The 23481-nt window shown below is 43.3% G+C and overlaps 1 protein-coding gene across 3 annotated transcripts in view; it reads left to right on the top strand.

The window, feature by feature from the left end:
* Positions 1–23481, top strand: part of LOC146375370 (kinesin-like protein KIF20B) — a 62059-nt gene that overhangs the window by 2857 nt on the left and 35721 nt on the right. For all 3 annotated transcript variants that reach the window (XM_084948339.1, XM_084948342.1, XM_084948340.1), the window contains exons 3-25: positions 1845–1934; positions 2201–2323; positions 2502–2640; positions 3723–3907; positions 5171–5225; positions 5417–5617; positions 5740–5851; positions 7752–7823; positions 8247–8393; positions 9120–9282; positions 10629–10781; positions 10896–11012; positions 13431–13570; positions 13669–13786; positions 16190–16358; positions 16633–16787; positions 17049–17468; positions 17925–19030; positions 20103–20241; positions 20961–21083; positions 21263–21323; positions 21774–21899; positions 22250–22383. In XM_084948339.1, coding sequence (XP_084804465.1) covers positions 1845–1934; positions 2201–2323; positions 2502–2640; positions 3723–3907; positions 5171–5225; positions 5417–5617; positions 5740–5851; positions 7752–7823; positions 8247–8393; positions 9120–9282; positions 10629–10781; positions 10896–11012; positions 13431–13570; positions 13669–13786; positions 16190–16358; positions 16633–16787; positions 17049–17468; positions 17925–19030; positions 20103–20241; positions 20961–21083; positions 21263–21323; positions 21774–21899; positions 22250–22383 — 4248 coding nt within the window. The remainder of the gene's footprint in view (positions 1–1844; positions 1935–2200; positions 2324–2501; positions 2641–3722; positions 3908–5170; positions 5226–5416; positions 5618–5739; positions 5852–7751; positions 7824–8246; positions 8394–9119; positions 9283–10628; positions 10782–10895; positions 11013–13430; positions 13571–13668; positions 13787–16189; positions 16359–16632; positions 16788–17048; positions 17469–17924; positions 19031–20102; positions 20242–20960; positions 21084–21262; positions 21324–21773; positions 21900–22249; positions 22384–23481) is intronic.

Raw genomic sequence — 23481 nt, forward strand, 5'->3', positions numbered from 1 at the left:
CATGTTAAACATTGTTCACTGGCCCTTCTTAAATGAAACAAATAATAGAAATAGAAGTGACGTGTTTTTCTGTAGGCCACAGAGCAGCAAGTGCAGAAAGAGGAAGAAATAATGCTGAATATCGTTAAATAATCGGATGGATTCTAAATCAGATCCAAGAGTTCAGGTTCTTATGGCTTCATACTTTTAGTGTGAAAGGGAGGAAAAAACCACTCAGTGGCAGATGGAGCCAACAAAAGACAAAAAAATATTCAATTAAGGATACAAAAAAGTGGAAATTGTAATACTAAATGAATAACATGGTAACAGTAAATTATATTAAGATTAAGACATTAAATTGAATGGAATTGAAACTTTATAAATAACATAGTCCACTGTTCCACAGACGACTGTTGGTGGGGAGGCTGGGAGACCTGGAGGCAGAATGTGGAGTTAATATGCAACAAAATTATGTCAGGATGTTTCAAGAAAGTTTACTGAACAGTGATTTGTTGACGTTTGCAGACAGTAGGAAACGTAAATGATGTAAACGCTCTATCCTTACACACTCCCAAATTTGACGTGTCAGTTTATTGAAAGCAAGGTCCCAGCTGCAGGAGCAGTAGTGAGACAGCATCACATCCAGTGATGCAGCAAAAATAAGTAACCATGGTAACCTTGTGACTTGTCTGGAGCTGCACAATATTCACAGAATAAATGTGAAAAGTGTTTTCTACCTGGGATGTTGTAGCTCGGTCGCGCTCAAAGCTCTGCTTCTCCAATATGTAACCCCACTTGTTTACTTTTCCTGTCGTATGAAGTGTAACTAGTGTGATTTGTTTACATCTGGGTCTCACGTCACCAGCTTCTTCAGCGTGTTTGAAGTAGCTCCTTTTTAGGTACAAAATCATCATCCGAGGCTGACGCGTGGCTCTCAGACATCCGGGCTTGTCTCATTGCACCAAGGAATATAAATGCATGACGTTTGTAATATAATGTATTGTGGAGCTGATGCATGTAGCTTTGTACAAGAGAGCTGGTGCGTTTAAAAAACAAAACAAAAAAACAACAACAACATTTTAATGTGCAGTCCAGCTCTGCTGCGACATTTGTGTTGGTGCCTCTGACCAGTGTCTGGGAAGGTTTGGGACTGCAGTGCATGTGTGGAAATGGGATTAGTGTCTATGACCCTTTACTCTGCACACCAGCACTATGAATGTGTTTTAGTCTGGCAGGGACCCCTAGAACCTTCAACCTGCCAGGCTGCCACATTTTTGTAATGTTTTTACATTTTAGGTAACATTAAAACATTAAACTGGAAACAATGGAGCTTTTTTGCACCCAAGTCAAATTCAAGCGTTCAGTTACTCTGTTTCTTCAGTGTGTTGAGTTGGGTAAGATGCATATATTTGACTATTAAGATATTTAGGTACTTGGTTATACATTTTGGGATTTGGCAAGCAGCAAACTCCCGATGTGAAGAATTAAGCCAAAAACTGCAGTTCCTCTAAGAGCCACTAGAGGCTCCAGAAGTGGTCCAGTCCCTGTAGGCTCCCATGTTGAAAAGTTTACAGCACAAATGAACATGTTAACCTTTCAGCCTTGGTGTTGGTACTTGGTGTTGGTGGCAGGCCTCAGGTTCAGACTCGGAGGTAATGAAACAGTTTTGCTGATGTTAAAAACATGTGCAGGCCCCCAATTTCCCACAGAGGAAACTGATTATGAACCAATAATGAAGTGTTAATGGAACCTTATGTATAAACACCTACATATCCATCCATGGCCTGTTGTGCAAACTGAACGTAACACCAAAAATCTCATCGTTCACTTTGTGATTTTTCACTGAAATCCGATGTTTCCTGCAGGATTCCTGCACCGAGGAGAAAGAACACCTTCAGGTCTACCTCCGAGTCCGACCTTTCACCTCAGCAGAGACAAACAGTGGAGAGTCTCAGGTAAAAAAAGAATGAAGTCATGGACGTGAGAGTAATTAATATGCTGGATATTGATTGGAACTGAATTTGTGTTCAAAGTGCAGACACCGAATTCAAAGGCCATCGAATAAACAGAACAGGCTTTGTTTTGTGGTGGAGAACTTCTTCCACAGTGTCAGAATGATGAGGTTCTGCTGATGCTTCTGCAGATCATGTTAAGTGAATGTAAACTGAACCAGAATAACCCCCGTCTGTGTTCCTCCTGTTACTTATTCATTCACTAACAGGACTGTGTTAGCATCGAGCTCCCTGACACAGTTCTGCTCAAGCCTCCCAGTTCGTCCCTCTCAGCAAGACTGAGCACCGACAAAGGTTTTCCACAGACTGGACAGCACTTCCAGTTCTCTCAGGTTGGTGTTTCCTGGTGTCACAAAGTGTTTTTATCATCGACGTCCACAGAAATAAATGATCCATTCCCTGTCTTTTTTGCTCAGTCTCAGGCCAGAATGTTGGAGAATTCCTCATATTTAAATATGAGACGATAAGTTTACCCTCAGTACAGATGTGCCTTTTTCCCTCCTTGGACAGGTGTATGGCCCTGAGACAACACAGAGGGAGCTGTTCGCAGGCACGGTGAAGGATTTGGTGAAAGATGTTCTCGAAGGCAGAAACTCTCTGGTTTTCACTTATGGAGTCACAAATGCTGGGAAGACCTTTACATTCCTCGGTATGTGGCAGTCCCTCATGTCCTGAAGTGCATCACTTTTTATGTCAAGGAAAGTTGCTTTGCAGTTTTGTATGAAAACCATCTGACTGATGCCATCTTGTGGTGGATCAGTGTAACAGCAACAAACACACATGATTGTGAGTCCACTGTCTTCAACACTGGATCTTGTCCAGCTGCTGTCTTGAACCTGTTTTGATGAACTCTGTACTCTAACATGGAAAGACATTTAAAGAAAAAAGAAATAATAGTTGAGCTGTTTAACTCATCTAAAAGTGATGTGCAAGAGTTAAAGCTTCCTAGCTTTACTTAGCAAGTCGCAATTCAAGCTTCACTTTTATATACGACTACCAGGACTATTCGACAGAGTCACTGAGTTTTCCTTTTAAAAAATAATTTCTTTGCTTTTCCTTTGGAGGTATTTGATCTCATTAAACAGCCTGTATGGCTTTCATACCCAGGCTTGTGGAGCAGCCTGTAGAAGTGAGATCAGAATCAGTGTTTTGAGTTTTTATTGTAAAGGCTAACAAACGTGTGTGGGCTGGCTGGTTGATGATGATGGATTTTACAGTAAGAAATTAATTGTACATTCATTCCCTTGATTAGAGATGAGAATCGATAAGAATTTAGCTGATTTCTGATTCATTATCGATTTTTGTTTTCACCGTGTTAAAAGTCGCCACCGTCTCTCAGCAGGATTTCAAAGACATTGATGCTGTGTGGTCACCTGTTTGTGCTCTTTGTTGTGATCAGTGTTGGAGTTGTTACTTAAAGTATTGCACAGGATACTTTTTGCTAAAGTGATGCAGCAAGTTACTTAATTACTCCCAGGCGAAAGTCATTCATTATACTACTCCACGAAATCAGCCAATCATAGTGCAAGCAGATCGCCAGTTCCAAGGAATTGACCTACTGGGAACCAGTTCTTGATTCCCATCCCTTGATGTGATTCTCACTTCACGATTTAACACTTCATACTTTTATGACTTTTATTTTATGTTAATAACTGACTGACTTTGAAAGTTAATAAAACACGACTGCCTGTCGATGTGTCACAGTTCATCATCATGCTTGTGTCACTCAAGGTCCGGATTCTGACGCTGGCATCCTGCCCAGGTCTCTCGATGTCATCTTCAGCAGCATCAATGAAAAGGTTTTCCCTGGAATGAGCATCAAGCCGCATCGCTGCCGAGAGTTCACAAGGCTCACTGTGGAGCAGCAGACGGAGGAAGCATTGTTCAAACGAAGCCTCCTCAGACAGCTAAAAGAGGTAATGTGTGTGTGTAAGCAGACACACACACTGCGTTTTCATATCTTTGTGGGGACACCTAAGTAACATAATACTTTCCCTAACCTTAACCATCAAAAATGAATGCCTAAACCTAACCACAACCTAACTGTGACCCTGACACCAAAACCACTTTTTGAGTCCTTCGCGTGCGTGTGTGTGTGTGTGTGTGACTGCAGTCATAAACGTGTTGTAGGAAGTATTTCCTGACAGTGAAGAAGTAAGAATGTTGCAAGGCCATTTTTGGGGGGGTGACACTGATTAGAGGGAGACACGATGCATGGAGAAAGACTCTGCTGTGGGAACACCCGACACCCACCCTGTGGGGCCAATCAGTGATCGTCTGTTCTGGAAGGTTTTGAACGTTGTTCTGTTGTGTTTTAAAGAATTGAAGCTGTGTTTTACCTTTGTTTGTTTGTTTGTTTTTGTTTTTTTTGGGAGCTTGTTGGCAATATTTTCATACACATATTTGCAGTCAAATATAGAAATGTATCAGCTACGCCTCACACAGCACATGATCATCAGAGGACCATGAAAAACCTTCTATAGCGCAGTGTCTGCTGCACAGTTTCATCACATTAGGGGGAAGTGAGGCCAGAATAACAAACAAACAAGGGACATGCGCTAAACCTAATCTCCTCCACCCCTCTGATGACAAGGAAACGTGCAGTACAAACCAAACTAGACCTAACAAAAGTCACATCTTTGCATACGAAACAGAACAGCTCCAATTTTAAACATTTGGGAGGCTGAGGACACGCCTGAGATGCTGTTTCTGTCAGTTGCCGGAGGAACCTTTTAAACAGTAGGATGTGAGGAAGAGCCAGGTGCTAGCAGAACCATTCATCATGCACACCATGAGCCCTGCAGACGGACACTCAAAGATCCTCGTGAGCAGAGAGGGAGAAAACAAACGGGTGCACAAGAACGCAGGATTGCAATTAGACTCAAATATCAGCAGGGCTCTAACAGGGTGTTAATATACGGCTCAAAGAAAGCATTGCACAGCACTGCAAGATTAAATATTTGCTCTGAACCCACAAACTGGTTTTCAGAAATGCAGGAGTGGTTTTATTTTACTGTTGCATCCTGTAAACCATTTTAAAGCTTGTGATGAGTCTTTGGTGAATCTCAATCATGTGGTGAACTCTTCTCTAAAGGTTTTTGTCTGCTCTTGCTTATCAGCCACATGTTTTTTTTATGTATTTATAATATTTCTCTCTTTTTTTTTTTTTTTTGCTTTAGAGTGCAAAGAGCAACATCAGTCTGTTGAACTCGACCAACAGGACTTTCATTGAAGGCAAGTTTTACATTTTAATGTAGCGCATGCAACACTGAACATGTCTGTGCTGTTAATATTAATGTTGAAGTTATGACAAACATTACAGATCAAGCTCCAAGACACGAATGTATTTTACAAAAGCACAGTGCAGATTTTCCAAAGCAGTAGGGATGGTACAGTGTGTGTGTAAATGTGTGTGTCTGCTGCAGGCACCTCCATGCTGTGGACCAATGCAGAGGATGAAATCTCACTGGAGGTGGAAGCTAACACCAAGTTCTCTGTTTGGGTTTCTTTCTGTGAAATTTACAACGAGAACATTCACGACCTCCTGGAAGTGGCGCCTGGTGGGGCCCTGAGGAGAACCGCACTGCGCCTCTCGCAGGATGTCAAGGGAAACGCGTTCGTCAAAGGTCAAATCTAAAATTATAAGTAAAAGCAGAACTAAATGTCAGCTTTATCGTAAGTTTTCTTATAAGAATGTAGGAGAGCCTTCTCAGTGACTCGTACGCTGTGTTTGTGTATTTCCATCTAGATCTGCGCTGGGTTCAGGTCAACAGTGCCGAAGAGGCGTACATGGTGATGAAGTTGGGAAAGAAGAACCAGAGCTTCTCCTCCACTCGACTCAATCACCTGTCCAGCAGGAGGTGAGGACGACAGCCTGCAGCATTTAGACCCAGGCTGAGGCTGCGTCCACACGTACACGGGGGTTTTTATAAACAGTGGATGTCAACAAATCCGGTCACATGTGCAGTTTTGGAAATATATCTCCATCTGCTTGTAAACGAAGTCAAAGACTGTCAAGAACACGCCAAAGCAACAGGTGACCAAATAATCCTGACCGTGTAGAAATGTTGGCCAATCAGAAGTGTAGAAGCCTGGGAGGGAACGCGTAAACAAAGATGGCGCATAGAAGCAGTCTGTCTAAATACAGGCACAGTGACTGTGTGAAAACAGCAGCAGCAGTACTTTGTCTCTATCATTGTAGAAATTCATCTCATGTAAACAATAACATGGCGCACAGCTTTGACGTCGGGTGAATAAATCTGTTTTCCACACGTAAACGCAAAAACTACGTTTTAAAAAATCTCAGTTTTCAGTGATTTTAAACGGCGTTTATATGTGGACGAAAGGCCCAAACGCATGGAAAAAGCTGCGTTTTCAAAAACAGCCGTGGACGTGTGAAATGAACTCTGGCTCGTTTGTGTGAACGCAGTGATCCCACTCAGGTGTGGACCAACCGCACTGAGACTCTTTGGAGTAGGTGCTCTAAGAATGTGAATGAATGTGTTATGGAGAACGTCCTGGCAGCCCAGTGCTCAGACTTTGGGTTTAGGTGTGGACGGGGAAACGTCAAAGGTGTGCGTCGTTTTTGATGCCACGCTTTACGCCACATTATTGTTTAAATGACATAAATTTCTACAGTGGCAGATAGAGACAAAATACTGATGCTGTTGATCTGACCATCTGCAGTTTTACACGCTTACATATACACACACAGTTACTGTCCCTCCATTTAGAAAAGCAGAGGTGTCAGATTCTACGTTCAACACAGACACACTCACGACCCAAATCCCAACATTGGTTTTGAATAAATTAATTTTTTTTAAATTAAATTTATGTGTGCTGCAAGCATTTTATTCATTTCTAAGATGTGAGTCTACACCAACCAAAATACTGTCTTTAGTTATTAACATTTGAAATGATGAAGGCACTTGAAAAGTAACACAGTTATCTGCCTTTTCAGAAAAAGGTTTTGTGAGGGTACAAAACCCTGTTTACTGTTTCCCTCCCAGGCTTCTAGGCTTCTGATTGGCCAGCATTTCGTTTTTAGCGTTTACATGTGGACGGAGATTTTTTTTTTTTTCAAAACTGCATGTGTGGACAGTTTTGTTTTTTTTTTGTTTTGTTTTTTTGTTTTTTTTTTGTTTTTAAAGGAAAAATCTTGTTTTCAAAAATACCCGTGCACGTGTGGATGTAGCCTAAAGGTTTCATCAGTGGTGAATAGTTGAGTCAGTTAAGGAGGCATCACTAATACTTTAGTCTCTCTGTCTGTCTGACATCATTTCAGCCCTTTGACCAACAAGGTTTTTCAAAAGTGACAGAACTGAATGCAAAGTTAAAATGAGGAATCATCAGTTTTGTCCAGTGAGCTTGTATTTGTAGTGTTTTCCAGCATGCAACATGCAATGAACGTTTCTCGGTGTCATACGTGTTTGCAGCAGTGAATTTCCACAGTTTAAGACTCTGCACACTGAACTCCACGTTTGTTTTACTTCAGACGTTTAAACAGCACGAGATTAATCAGGTTCTGACATCATTAAACATGACAAAGTCAGTCATAGTGGTCAGTATCAGGCAATATATACTAGTGAGAAAGAGAAGAGATTTTACAGACCTCACTACAATTATGTATTTAATATGAGGCAACGCCTGCTCTGGGCCGTCACCCCATGAACTGCACGAGAGGGCGGATCTGTTACCGAGAAATTGTTCTGCTGTTTTCTTTTTTCATTGAAATGTGTGCTGTGATTCTTCTTCGTGCAGCCACAGCGTTTTCTCCATTCGAATTTTGAAGATTGAGGACGTCGGGACACCGAGGGTCCAAACTGTCAGCGAGTGAGTAAAACCAGTGTTTGAGCACATAAACGAGTGTTTGATGTGTTCTCAGATAGTTTAAAATAACTGTGTGAGGTGGGATTTAAGCTTCTTCGTCAAATCTATATCATATGTATGTTGTAACAGCAAATCCTTCTGGGAAGGGTAAGCCGTAAGCTGATATGCACTTTCCTAAAAATGTAACTGCGTGTCAGTACTGTCATTTCCTCCAATGCATTTGTGGTTACTACATATGTCACTGTTTTTTGCAAAAGGCTGGCATAGAAAGAATCAACTGGAAGACAGAAACCCAGCAGAAATTCCAAAGCAACACAAGCCCACTGTGCACACGTGTAAATGCTGCTGTGGCTGCTAGCATAGACTACCTTATTGGCTTTATCTAGATTCAGCACAAAGTATGCTCTGTGTTGTTTGTGTCTTCAGGTTGTGTCTGTGTGACCTGGCTGGCTCTGAGCGTTGTGCGAAGACTCACAACAAAGGAGAGCGTCTGAAAGAAGCAGGAAACATCAACACGTCGCTGCTCATTCTGGGAAAATGCATCAATGCTCTGAGACACAATCAGCAGGCCAAGTGAGAGTTTTATCCATCCTTCGTTCCCTCTCTGTCTTTGGTTGATATTGAGTTTTATTTATATCATAAATCACAACACCTATCACCACGCTTTATATCACGGGCTAAATATCCCTACAATATTAGAGGGGAAACCCCGACAATCATGTGAGGGAGCGCTTTGTAAGAGTGGGAAAGAAACGCTCCCTCTGAACAGGAAGAAAGCTCGATCAGAACTTTGCTCAGAGAGGAGCAGCAGCTGCTGAGGGTGAAGGGAGGAGCAGAGAGTAGAGTAAACTAATGTTTAAATGCAGATGGTGCATGAACGCTGTACGTAAAAGGTGGACTTTCGTTTTTATCTCAGAAAAGTGAAGCCAGGATACTGGCTGCTTTGGACCTGCATTTTTTTCAAAGTGTGACAAACAAAAGCATCAAATGCCTTTAAAGATCTTTTTCAAATGTTGCAGGATTAATGATCCAGTCTGCTGTACGGTTAAAAATGACAGAATTACTGCAGACATCCGCAACTCATCTTGTTTTAGCCTGATTTTAAATCTTCTTGCAGTCTGGTTTAATGCTTACTATAGCTTCTCTGGAGAATGCTGGAGGCCACTACTTAAAGGAGTGTGAACAATGCATTGGTAGTGGACACAAACACAAGTGCAAATGCTGATGAATGTGTTATCAAAATGGATTACTGTTTCACAGTGAAGCTGTTCTGTACTGTTTGCCCGTTCCCTCCTTCAGGCTGCTGCAGCACGTTCCCTTCAGAGAAAGCAAGCTGACCCACTACCTGCAGAGCTTCTTCTGTGGTCGGGGTAAAGCCTGCATGATCATCAACATCAACCAGTGCGCCTCCATGTACGACGAGACGCTCAACGTCCTCAAGTTCTCTGCTGTGGCGCAGAAGGTTCATACATGTTTCATTGTGTTTGTTCGTGTGCATTAAGTCTGCAAGTCATCCCTCTGTTTGGGAATTGTGCCAACACACACACCCCCACCCACCCAGAGGTGGAGAAGTACAGTCCACAGGCTAAAAATCTTCCACGTGGACAATCTGTGCAGCAAGAGAACCATGCAGTCGTTGTATTCCTCTGTGTGTCACTGTAACCTGTTCATATTACATTCATATCTAACCTACCTAGGGCTGCCACGATTAGTCGACTAGTCACAATTACGTCGACTATCAGAATCGTCGACGACTGATTTAATAGTCGACGCGTCGTTTGAAGCTTTGTAAAATCACAAAAGACGCAGGAATAAGTAGTGGGACTTAAGAGTGTAATAACGGACTGAAACAGAAGATGGCAGCACTGCATGTACAAGGATGCCAGCTGCCGTTAAACCCCGAAGAAGAAGAAGTAGCTCTGTCCCAGAATTCATAGCGCAGCCCAGCTCAGTTTCCAACAATGGCGGCAGCTAGTTAGTTTTAATGTTACTCTTATTATTCTTTCTGGGTCACAAAATAAACGTTTAACATATTTTCAGGCGAGAATGTAGCTGTGTAAACCTCAAATATCTGCTCAGTTTATCAGGACACCACATATTTTCAAAAGCGCTCCGACGTTTTCGGAGACGTCTGTTACCCACTAGCTCGATAGCTAGCCAGGATTCAAGGCTCACTAGAGCCGTGAGAACACCGGACTCCCGGCAAATCGTTTTCAAACCCACCGCCGTCTTTCGCTACTCAGGTTAAACATGATATATGAGTCACTTAGATAACTTACAAATGTTATTGTTTGGCTTTTTGTAGTATTTTATTTGTTCCTGAGTAAATCGGTTTGGCTGAGATTAAAGTTATAGTTTTTACACAGCTGAATAAACGTCAAGCAGACAGCTGATTATCAGAAGTGTGAGATGCTCAAGAATTTACTCCGGTGTCCTGTTATATTTTAGATAGCAAGGAGTTTATTAAACTTCACCGAAACAATCTGCAAATCTCATTAAAATTTAATAAACTATCATCTTGTCTTTATTTTTAGTTAGCACAAACCTTAAACAATTAAAGCTGTAAGCTAATGATAGCTTTATAAGAGCAGATGCTGCTGCAATAAGCTGTACGTCCAATGGATGCATGATCTGATTAGTCGACTAATCGCAAAAATAATCGGTGACTAGTCGACTATCAAAATAACCGTTTGTGGCAGCCCTAAACCTACCATGTCAGATTATGGCACTTGGTAAAATTCCCAAATGTTCTCACATGTATTAAACATCATATATTTAGTTTGCCTTTTTCTTCTTGTGTGTTTTCAGGTTGTAGTTCTGTCCTCCAAACCCGTTCCCTTCATGCCACAGAGGTCTGTCGGTGAGGTGTCCTTCATCATGAACAGCACAAAGAGTAAAGCTCTCCGTAGCGGCAGGACGAGCTCCCTGATGGGCTTTGAAAGCAGTCTGGAGGACGTACAGGTAGGACGAAGAGATCACTTCCTCACCGCGGTTTACAAAGTATTTCATGTCGTTTACATCTTTAATTGGCTTGACTTATTGTCACATAAATCTCCATTAAATGTTTTTATCCAGGAGGATGAGGATGATGAGTGTGAGGAAGAGGAGAGCATGATGATGGACACCACAGATCAGACCGAAGCCGAAGAAGACGGTGAAGATAAAATTCTCGTCTGTAAGAAGACGCATCAGGTTAGCACATTTTTATTTCATCAATGATCTGGAAGCATTCGCTGCCCTCAAGAGGTGTAGCTGTGCTGTGTGGGTGGAGCCAAACTGGTGGCAGAGAGTATCACCTTCCCTCACTGTGGAAAAACCCGGGGGGTCAAACGTCGAGCCCTGGGGCTAAAGTAGACCACTGGGCTCTGCATAGTTCGAATCACTGTGAGACGGTAAAGTCAGATGTTAGTGGTGTTATAGCAAAGTGGAAGCGACACAGAGCAGAGTCAGCAGTTGCTGAGCTACATGATTTAATTCAATTCCATTTTATTTACACAGCGCCAAATCACAGCAACAGTCACCTCAAGGTGCTTTGTACTGTAAGGTAGACCCTACAATAACACACGCAGAGAAAAACCCACCAATCATATGACCCCCTATGAGCAAGCACTTTGGCGACAGTGGGAAGGAAAAACTCCCTTTTAACAGGAAGAAACCTCCAGCAGAACCAGGCTCAGGGAGGGGCGGGGCCATCTGCTGTGATTGGTTGGGGTGAAAGAAGGAAGACAGGATAAAGGCATGCTGTGGAAGTGCTCATCTAGTGCTCAGATGTTGCCACCTTTTCTGCAGTCAGTGACTACAGCCCTCCAAACTTTACGTGGCCTTCAGATTAGCTCAGCAACTGTGCGTAGAGAGGAAATGTTTCCATATCTGAGCAGCTGCATCCAAGCCTTGCATCACCAGGGTGCAATGCAGTGCTGTGAAGCACGCCGCCACTGGACAAATCACCACTCTCCATCTAACAGTCCAAAGGACGAGTCTGTGTTGGTGGTTGCCAGCAGAACAGTACTTGTTTGACTACATCGTGCCAAGTGGAAAGTTTGGTGGAGAGGGGATTACAGTGTGGGGGTGGAAAGAACTCTTAATGCTTCAGCATACACAGACATTCTGGACATTTTCATGCTCCAACTTTGTGGGAACAGTTTGGGGATGGCTCCTTCCTCTTCCAAAATGACTGTGCACCGGTGCTCAAAGCCAGATCCATAAAGACATGGATGAGTAATTTTTGCTGTGGAAGAACTTGACTGACCTGAGCAGAGTCCTGACCCCAACCCAACAGAACACCTTTGGGATGAGTTAGAACGGAGACTGCGAGCCAGGCCTTCTCGTCCAACATCAGTGTCTGAGCTCACAAATGTGCTCCTGGAAGAATGCTCAAAACTTCCCATAAAAACTCCTAAACCTTGTGGAAAAGCTTCCCAGAAGAGCTGGAACTCTCATAGTGGCAGAGAGTGGGCCGACATCACATTAAACGGTGTGGATTAAGAATGGGATGTGTCCCATATGTGTGTGAATGCATTTGATACAGTTTATGTTCACGCCCCCTACCTGAGTCCACAGCAGGGATGGACACCAGCCTTTTTTTTTCTCAGGGCCACAGTGATTTGGAGGAAACATGTGAACGGGTACTGAACAGTTGTATGAAGATTTTACACCCATAGCTTTGTAGACATAACCGATAAGAAAAGGTCCTGGAATTACCTGGTAGAAGATACCAATTTGTTTCTGTCAGTATGGATAACTGAGACATAAAACTTGATTTTTACCATCAGAGAAAAGAACAGCAGTGGAGCGCTCTGTTTAAACAGAGTTACTGTGCAGTGCAGATTTATCGGCCAGTTCTGTTCCTCATGTGGTCTGCAGTGTGCGTATGACTGAGCAGAGTCTGTGGTGACACAGGTGTGTTTGTTTTGCTGTGTGAAATTGTGAGAAACATGTGGGTAACAGAATGTTTGAACATTCATAGGATGCTTTATGTGTGTTGAAAGATGTGGAAGTGTGAGTCAGTGTGAGTGCATGTGTGCGACTGTTTCATGGCAGTTTGGGGTACATGCTGTATGAGAAACGTGCTGACTTCAGTAGCTTTGCCTGTACTTGCTCTCAAACGTGACTCTGCAGCCTCAAATTAATTTGTGTATCACGTGCAGAAGGACACGAAACATTTTTGATATGAACGCTCTGCAAAAATGTTGCTTCATAATTTGACAAAGTTCTCATTTTTAATTTAACTGTGAAACTTGGACAGTCTGTACCTAAACCTCATCAGACTCCTTTAAATGGTTTGTTGCAGAGGTCTAAAGGCAGAAAGCTCTGATCTCAGCTGCAGCCTTCTTCTGTCTGAGAGGGGCAGCCAATCACACCAAAGGGTGAATGAACGGAAGCCCAATATGAGAGAAATAAGGGTTTTTGAACAGTGACTGTTTAATCCTATTACACCTCATGTGCATGTCTGCAGTGGACGACTGAATATAATTATGCTCTTCAGTCAAATGCAATAAGAAGTCATGAGCGTGTCTCCACAGAGGATTATCAAACTGTGTGAAAAGGTTTTGTCTAAAGAAGTAAAAAAGTACAAAAGCTCATGTTATGTTTTGCTGTTTTGTCCCTCAGAGGCAGGCGGTGCTGTTAAACCACCTGCAGGTGCAGCTGAAGAAAGCCAGAGCTGAAAGTCTGCTCATGGAGTCCCGAGTCCGAGAGGACATCGGCAGAGAGTTCTCGGAGCTTTTCTCCGAGATGCAGAACGATTACAAGTGAGACCCTTTTAGAGCTGTCCTAACAGTGATCCAGGGGGGATTTTATTTTGACATTTGAACTCAAAGTCACGCGAACGTGTTTGTGTTCGGCTCAGTGAGCGTCTGGCCAGGGAGAGAGAAATCCTGGAGGAGCGAGCTGAAAGGAGGCTGGAGATTTTCAAGAATCTCATCAACAAAATGGCTGCTGGACCCAGTCGAGATGCAGAAGCCGTGGTAACACAAACCTTCATTTACGTTCTTCAAAGTCCTTCAGTTATTGTTGTCTTTACCAGTTTGTTCTGTGCCTGCTGATTCACTTTTGATTTAAACATAAATGAGATAAAAAGAAATCGCAGACTACAGGTGGGTAATCCTCTCCGACGTCACATCGTCCTCATGTGAAACAACAATAACAGATACATCGCTGCACTCCATCCCCCTTAATGCAAGCAGCGTGGGCCAAACAGGAGCCTGTCGGACTTACACGACAGTACATGAGTCACTCGACTATGATTAGTGATGGTACAGTAGGTGGATAAGATAAGATGACCTTTATTAGTCCCACAGGTGGGAAATTTGTTTTGTTACAGCAAAAGTACAAAGTTATGTAGCAGAAATTAGAAAATACTTAAATGCAATAAAATAAAATAAAATACTATATACAATAGAATAAAATAGAATAGAATAAAATATATAATAGAATAAAATAGAAATACAAATGCTATATACAACTGAGTAAGAAAATACAAAAGTACAACTTCGTCAGAAGAAGAATTGTACAAGAATTGCACATACAGCAGTCTTATTGCACGTGTGAGGGTTTGATCAGCTGCAAAAGTCTTTGTTGTGGAGTCTGACAGCAGTGGGGAGGAAAGACCTGCGAAATCTGTCAGCTAAATACCTCAAATAATGCTACACGGTGCCATGTGCCCGGCTCTTTGTTTGCTTCCTGCCTGCAGCTCTGTTTGTTCAGTCTGTTTTCATCACCACGTGTGCAGCTCAGTATTTTAATGAAAAACATGCACGCCCTGATGGGGTCGCTCAAAGCCCAAATTCATCATGTTTCAAGCACATCTGTGATGATCATATTTAGAATAAAAGATGATGAACAGCAACATTTATGAGCATAAGGCAAATATAAGCACTGAAGTAGCCTCAGTGGTGGTCTGTTGTAAATAGGGATGGGTATCGTTTAGGTTTTATCCGATACCGGTGCCAAACCGGTACTTTTGAAACGGTGCCGGTGCTTAAACGGTGCTCAAACCGGTGCTTAAAGAATGGAGAACACAAAATTGGTCCAAAAACCTCTCATGTTCAGCTGTTTTTTTGTAAAAAGATAACAATGTTAGCCTTTTCTGCAGCTATAGGGCATATATGGTATCACTCTTGGCTGGAAGCAGTGCTTAAACAATGGAAAAAACACAAACTTTGTCCAAAAACCTCTCATGTTTAGCTGTTTCCCACTTTTTCTTTGGTCATTTTAGTCTTTTTGGCCAGGGTGAAGGGAGCATCTGCCATCAAACAAGAAGACAGCCGCATGTAACTACGACGGTGTTTGTTAGTTCACCTTACATGCATTAATGTAATAACGTGGTTAGCCTACTCAACGTAAATTACACACGAACAACATTAAGCTACTCACGCAGAGAAGAACGGCTGCTGCTGCATCATCATCCGTCATCATTTCTGCTACACTGGCAGGGCTAGGGGCCAGGACTCTCCTCTTCGGGTTTTTGGGGGATGTTGCTAACTCCGGGTCCGATAACAGGCACCACACCCGCAGTAGATGTGCTCGGTGTGAGGTCTGGCAGCAAGCTATCAAATACGGCGCATTTCTCGACTTTTAAAAAAAAAACGCTATGCGTCGCCAGGTGTTTCATCGGATTTGAGGTGTTACCTCCTTTGACAGTATCACAGTATCAGCTTAAAGCACTTGTTGCAGGCTGCTGAGTTTGCATCTTTTGCTGTGAAGTACAGCCAGACTTTTGACCGCTTGGCCTTGGGCATTTTTAATCTGTAGCTCTGCTCTAAAAGAACGTACGTACCTGGACCCGCCTACTATCCTCGAAACGTAAAATGATTGGCTAGAATCTAAAGTGTATCACAGCTCAGGGGAAAAAAAAGCACCGAAATAAAGCACCGAAATGTGCGCTGCTTTTCGGTCTGGTTACTACCGTTTATGTCAGAACCGGTGCCATCATGGCACCGGATACCGGTACCCATCCCTAGTTGTAAATGAGTGAAAATCTAACACAACTCGATAGTTTTTGTTTGTTTGTTTTTTCCTCGAGTGTTGAAAACGAGTTTGTGGTTTCCAGCTGCAGGGGGCTGCTTTCTTTCATGTTTTGATAGATGTTGTGCTCAGAGGTCCGACCTCGAGTTTCTTTAAATGCTCTAAATCGTCACAAATTTCTGTGCAGTCGCCTGAAGTGTTTGATTTAAACTCCAACAGGGAGAATTCTCCAAAAACCTGTGGACCTCACTCTGTTACTGCAGGCATAAAATGCATAAGGGATGCTATATGTTGTTAGAGGTATATGTATACATGTGCATGTATAGGACAGAGTGGGGTTATTACCTCTACATTAAATAGGATTTCCAGGATGCGCCCACTAAACTGTTTCTTTCTTCCTGCAGGACAAATTTCTGAACTCCTGCTCCTCTGAACTGGTGGGAGGAAAGAAATCCACTGATGCCGCTCAGAGAAGTGTAGATCCAGGCCGAGCAGGGCCTCGGGCAGGTGCTGAGCTGGAACCGAATGAAGGGCAGCAGGAAGCCCTGGAAACGCTGGCTCACGAGTGCAATGGTAAAAACAAGACAGCGAACACAAATCTATTAGTTTATTCGTCTAATTAAGCAGATGGTTTGCAGATAAACACCCAACAGCGTGAGCACATGGCCTGCAGAAATATTTTCTGTTGGATGAAGAATGCATTTGTAGGTCTGTTCAGCCGTAGCATAAAAATGTTCTGTGATAAATTTGTGTTTGCATATTTGAAATTAGTTTTGAGTGGCCAAAATGAAGAGGTATTACTGGTGCCGTACTTTTGTTCCTTTTCTCTCTTACTTAAACGGTGTAGCCAGAGGAGATGAGAATGAGGAGAAGAGGACACTCCTCTTCGAGCTCCAAGAAATGTCATCAAAGGTTTCCCGGCTGGAGAAACAAGTGGGAGACCTGCAGAGGACGGCAGAGCTGGCCCAAGAGAAGAGCTCACGTGAGAAAGAGCAGCTGCAGGTGAGGAGCACATGAACAGGAGGAGGTGCTGTGTGGTCTCATCTGTTTCTTGTCTTCACAGCTGTAACCGTCCATGTACAGTTAAAAGTAGCTGCTCATCAGTATTTATTACCCAGCCTGGTTTGTCTTGGTGGCAGTACAGACACTATAAATTACACCTGTTTACTTTTGTCTGCATTACATGAATATCTCTTTTCACATTTCATTTCGCGCCTGTTTATATGTTAAACTGGGAGTAATTCCATCATTTCAATCACTCAGGGGGCTTTGACAGCTCTCCAGAAGGAGCTCCGAGCCAGAGAAGAGGCCCTTGCTGTGTTGGAGGGCCAGACTTTGGGAAAAGAGGAGGCACTAGCATCTTTAAAGGCGGAGAGGAAAAAAAGGGATGAGGCCGCTGCAGCAGTTGGAGATCTAAAGCAAAGTAACGAGAAGATGCTGGAGTCCCTTGAAGAAGAGAGAAAAAGCAAAGAGAAAGCAATGGCAGCCCTGGAAACTGAGAGGAGAGCCAAGGAGGAGGCCATGGCAGCGCTCGCTGCTCTTCATGAAGAGAAGAGTAGCAGGGAGGAGGAGGAGAGGAAGGAGATAAGCAGGCTGGCAGAGCAGAGGAGGCACGAGGAGGCGGACACACTCCGACAAGAACTGGGAGAGCTGACTGTGAAACTGGAAACGGCAGAACACCAGGTATGATTTTTACCCAGAAATGTGACCAAAAATGTTAAATCGATCACCCCGAAGACGGTGACGGCCCTGGAAACAGTTTACAGCGCTCTCACACATCAGTCGAGATGTAGTGATTTTAATTTTTTTCTATGTATCAAACTTGTGTATAAAAGTGTGGCGTCAGGAAGAAGATCCAACTCAAATATCTGTAGAGTTAAAGTTGTGGAAGCTTCCAGCTGTGGTGGGAATAAGAGGGCAGCCAAAAGTTTGATGCTTTTGTTTGTTTAAACTCTGGAGGCCAGAAACTGCCCAAATCCTCTGTGTGTGTGTGTGTGTGTGTGTGTGTGTGTGTGTGTGTGTGTGTGTGTGTGTGTGTGTGTGTGTGTGTGTTTTCAGCTACATGTCGTTTATATCATGTGGAATTTTGTCTCTTGTGTTTGATTAAAACTCCCTGTGCTTACCATGAAACTGCCACAGGTGACCAGCAACGCAGAGAGAGCTGAAAAAGCCTTTGTCCAACTACAAGCTGCTCAAGCACAAGTGGATGAACAAGCCAAGGCGATTCAGGAGAAGTGTTCCCAGATCCAAACTCTGACACAGGAAGCTGACAGGCTAAAGCAGGAAGTGCACACCTCTGCAGTGTCACAAGGTGCGAATGAGAAACTGCAAGAGGAAGTGTCTCAGTTTCAGAAGAGCCTGGCTGAGGAAAGACAGAAAACTGAGGCCAAGCACAGAGAAGTGCTGGATCTGGAGCACGAGCTGGCTGAGGTCAAACAACAGCTGGCACACAAACAGCTGGTCCTGGACCAGCAGCTGGAGCTGTCGAGTCAGAAGGAGGCATCTTCAAAACAGGAAGTTGAAGAACTGCAAAATAAACTTAAGCAGCAAGGAGAGATGTCACAGGCACCACTGGATGATCTCCAAACTCAGCTCGAGTGCCAAAAACGGGATTCCAGAGAGGAAGCGGAGGAGCTGAGAGAAAAACTCGAGCAGCAGACGGCAGCCTCAGAAAGGCAGGTCGAGCAGCTCAAAGAGAGGCTGCGAGAACAAGAAGCATCATCGCTGCAGCAGCTGGAAGAGTTGAAACGCAGACTGAGTGAACAAAAATCTGATTCCAGCAAGCTCGTAGATGACCTCAGACAGAAGCTCAGAGAGCAGGAGCGAGCTGCAGAGCGCCTCAAGACAGAGCTGGAAGACGCCCGGATTCACTCAGAGGCTAAAGATCTCAAGAGGATGAACTCAGGGAAAAAAGTTTCCAACATGGAGAAACAAAAGGAGTCCTGCAAAACCGAAGCTCAGCCGTCGTCCTCAGAGACCGAGAGGATGCTGGAGGAAAAGGACAGTCAGATGGAGGAGAAGCTAGCAGAGCTGCAGAAAGAGCTGCTGGAAAAGGATGCACAGGTGACATCCCTGAAGAAGAGTTTGCAGGAGGCTCAGGAGCGGCGTGAGGAGGACGAGTGCCAAGCTGTTCAGGAGGCCCGGCGCAAGGAGGTCGAAAGGAGACGGGAGCTGCTGGCGGTGGCGCACGAGGCCATCGCTCAGAAGGAAGCCGAGCTGAAGAAGAGAGACGAGGACATCAGCAGGTAACTCGTCATTGTGTTTAGATCTGAGGCAAGTTGGAAAGTTGGGCCTGTAGCTGCTACATCATCATGTTCCGACACTTGTTAAGTCCAGTGAAACTGATCAAAGCCTTTTCATGTTATATTTAGCTCAGGATTACAGACGCGTCGGTTCCCGCTACAGCCGGAGTGTAAAATATCTCCGCTCTCAGCCCGGCTCTCTAAAATCCCGCCTCTGCCTCCCTCACTTATCTGCTCTTCCAAATCACTGTGAAACACATGCTTTCAATCATTCTGATGAGTTTTATCTACAAGAGTTGCTATTATGAGAAACTCATCAGCCCAGAGCTGAGCTGCCTTTGTAATGACTGCATTAGTGCGCAGCTGCTCTCAGAGCCAGCGCAGAGCTCACAGTGTTACTGATGGTAAATGAGAATTCTTTCTGTTTGAGTCTAATTATAACTTCTAAAGTAACAACAAAAAATCAGGAAAGATGAAGCCGGGTTCATGCTGCAGGTCACAAACATTGTTCCTCTTCACCTGAACAAAACTATTAAATGTTTTTATTTACCTACATCTGTGATGATTTCATGACTGTATCGGGCGAACATCGAAGAATATTTATCTCTAATTAAAACCTTGACTCGATCAGGATGAAATTAATTGTTATAGACCGCCTGTATTGATATGTATTGATAAAGGTGTTCGTTCATAGATTTCTGCCCCTCTCTAATAATCTGGGATCTAGAGATGGTTCCCTGGAACATAAAACTGGTTGAGTTGCTAATTAACAATGAAAAATGACAGTAAAATGTTGTTCTTATATAAACGGTGTTAAAGGGAATACTAACTAATGAGAAATGTATCGCTGTATAACAGATTGAATTCTGTCTGTAGGTGTGTCGCTCACCCAAACTGCTGTTTATATCCTCTCAAGGAGAAAAGTAACAAAGAGTGGGAAGCACTGGCTGTGTTGTTCATCATTTTTTTTTTAGCACTTATTAGGCTGCTTTGGTTTGTTTGTACCTTTGAGTCTGGTGGACGCTGTAAAAATCCAGCCATGAAAGAGTCTGAACATCATGTCTTTCCCTCTCAGGCTGAAGGAAAACGCCAAGCAGGACTCAGAGAAGGTGAAGAGCCTCAGCGTGGACCTTCAGAGGAAGGAGGAGGACTCTTCAGACCTCAGAGAGAAGCTGGCTGACTACAAGAAGCAGATGCAGCAGGTCCAGAAGGAGGTGCACGCATTATTGGATGTTTCAGTCTGTTGCTCACACTCCTCACTGCTGATGCAGTTTACTGCAGCACATCAGCTGCTGATACAGTTTTATGTTTCCTAATTTGGTTTATTTTATTGTGATTTTTAAATTGAGTTTAGTTTTGGTTGGTTTCCAGTGTGAGTTTGACTGTTTCAGTTCAGTTTTATTTACTTTAAAATGTTTAGTGTCAGTTTAGTTTTGCGTGAATATTAGAACTCCAGTGCAAAGATGGCTTTAGTGCCAGTGAGAGGTCAGGATTGCTGCTAATTCTTAGATAAAGTAGATCCACTGATCTACATCAGTGACAGCAGGTCCTTAAAAGAACAAACTTGGCTTAAATGGGTTTAAATTATGTTTCGATGTGTCTTAAATGTTTTTAGCCGTGTCCTCACAAACATTTCAGACATGCAACACATTTGTGCCTGTACACATTTACCCTCACGGTGCTATTTCAGGAGTGAGCTGGACCCCCGTTCATGCTCCAGTTAGGCTGGTACAGCCCTGAGCAGCAGAGCTCTGAATCACAGTTAACCTGCAGAGCTGCATGCTGGGAAAAAGTCGAACTTTTTACTTTCAGAAACCTTTAATGCTGATTTGTTTGTAAAAATAGTAATGACTGCTCTGTGGTCCCGTAAGATAGATTGCTGTGACTGAGTAAAGTCAGCTTCAGATCCTTACTTTTTGTCCTTTTTGTCCAGATTTCAGCCATGAGAGACGAGGAGAAGGTTCTGAAGCAGAAACAGTCCGACGCTGAGAAAGCAAAGAAGCAGCTTCAGTCTGACCTCGCCGGCAGAGACCGAACCATCCAGCAGCTCAAAGTGGTGAGGTCGTCCGTTCCCTCACCAGACACTACTCACTGTGTGGGAGCAAGCTCATCATGCTGCTGATAATAATATATTGTGTAATGTACATGTGATGATGATAACTAGTAAATGTGAGACAGACGTTCTCTTTGTGGGGAGCGTCTCATGTTGTTGATGCCTTCTGCCTGCCTCTGTAGGAGCAGTCATCTCATGCAAAGTCTGACCAGACGCTGCAGCTCTACCAGCAGGCCTGTAAAGGTCAGAGTTTCTCTGTGCTTTATTCACTTATACATGTTGTTTTTTCCCCAAACACATTTACCTTAACGTTTAAGCTGTCCGTCCATTTTCTCCCACTTACCTTTATTGCAAAGGCAGCTCTAAGCTCCCCTTTCTCAGCCACCTACTCGCTTTCTTACTGAGTGAAGAACGAAGAGTAAAAATCTGTCCTCACCAACTGTCTTTACCTGTGAAAGGTCCTTCATTAAAGACGTTGGTGCTCTTCCCATGTACACGTGTCCTGCTCTTAACTTCACACAATATGAACTCTTCAAATATCGCCAAACTGTTGAACGGGAAAAATGTTCACTCAAGCTTTCCCAGTAGTGTTTAACTGGTTTTTATGTTAGTAACCAGCAGAGGTTATTAACTTGTTCATCGTGGTGGATGTGAACCTGAACTTTTGCTGCGTGTGTTTTTGGTCGTTCGTAGAGCTGGAGGCCAAGGAGCGGGTGATGGAGGGCATGCGTTTGGCTCTGTCGGAGCAGGAGGATACTCAGGAGCAGATGGAGCAGGTCCTGGAGGAGAAACTTAACCTCATCCAGGAGCTCTCCAGTGGTAAGAAACAGGAGGTGAAAAGAAGGCAGGTTTTAGTAGTTAGAGGAAGTCGAAGGCTCTCGTACGGACACTGGCTCAGGTTCAGTCTTTTATAGTTCAAAGCAACAGTTGATCGACTTTGACCTTTGACATGCTCTACTTCTAGTTTTCATAGTTTTAATTATACAGTAAACAGAGATGTTCTCTGCCCGTTTTCTTTCTCTTTTTTTTTTTTTTTTTTTACTGTACTTCTTGCATTTCTACTCTCATGTCTTACTAGTTATTGTAAAGCTATACTCAAAGTTGCATTTAACTTTATAGTTACATATGCTGTGTCGTCAGTCTTCGTTCTGTGCTGTAAACCTTTTCAGAGGTGGAAAAATTGAAAGAGATGCTGCAGCAGCAGGGAAGTGGAAACAACACACACCAGCAGCTCAGCAACAGCCAATCAGATGACTTAAAAAGGGCCAAACAGGAAGCAGCTGAAGCTCAGGACAGCGTGAAGGTACGGAAGCAGATTCATTATTAGCATTTGTGTTGATGTCACAGAACAGAAATGTTACCAAACGGTGTGTCTGCAAGTGGACTTTGAGCCCAGGACTTAATTGAAAGGATTACATGTATATTATATTCTGTACGATCATGTGTTCAGTCTTTTCAGTCCTGATTACAGTTCACGTGTCTTTGGCTGGTCCGATATGCGTGTTAAACAGCTGTGTGCATCATCGTCAGGAGGATGGGGATCATTTTGTTATGCTGAGGTCTGACTGCACCAGATCTTCATCTGCGATTGTCGAGCCTGAGCTCAACAAACCGAGAAATAGTCTAAACAATCAGCTTGTCTTCATGGACGTTAGTTCCGATTTTGTGGCAGTCAGCACAATATCGCGTCACCTTGGCAACCAAATAAATCAAGCTTTTTTAAAAAAAAAAAGAAGAAGAAGAAACAGCAACTGTTGTTTTCAACCTAAACATTGATCTTTGTCTAAGTTTAACACCCAACTTCAACCTAATACTTTGTGTTCTGACTCTAACCAAGTACATTTTTGTTAAAAGAAAAAAAAAAAGTGTGACATATAAAACTCCAACCTGCCGCGTGGATGAAGTGACTCGCTCGAAGAAGAATAAACCTTAATAATAGCCGGGGTCACATTGGTTCTCTTTAGGACTGAGGGAACTGCTGTAGGAGACCCGTGAGAGCGTCAGGTGCATCCACACATGCAGTCAGTGGGGTGAGGTTAGTTCGGGTGATTCTAAATGGCCCATAGATGTGACTGGTTGTGTGTGTCTCTCCGTGTTAGCACTGGGGCAGCCCAGGGTGTACCCCGCCTCTCGCCCCATGTCAGCTGTGTGAGATGTTTCATTCCCACGCGACCCTGATTGGATAAGTGGAAGAAAATAGACAAATCTTATTAAATATGTTTTTTCTTTAGACAGAAGGTGTAATTCAGTCTGCCAACTACGCACAAGGGTTCATGGTTGAGTTTGGAGGAATTCCTGTTAGCAGGCCTTTGACTTTGAGTCAGGTTTGCAATAACATAGTTCAGCACTTTTTTTTTTTTTTTTTTTTGCTTAATTTGAATACATGTTTGCAATTTTACCT

The sequence above is a fragment of the Perissodus microlepis genome, chromosome 13 (assembly GCF_051167445.1).
Source record: "Perissodus microlepis isolate ML-2025 ecotype Zambia chromosome 13, ASM5116744v1, whole genome shotgun sequence".
Lineage (NCBI taxonomy): Eukaryota > Metazoa > Chordata > Actinopteri > Cichliformes > Cichlidae > Perissodus > Perissodus microlepis.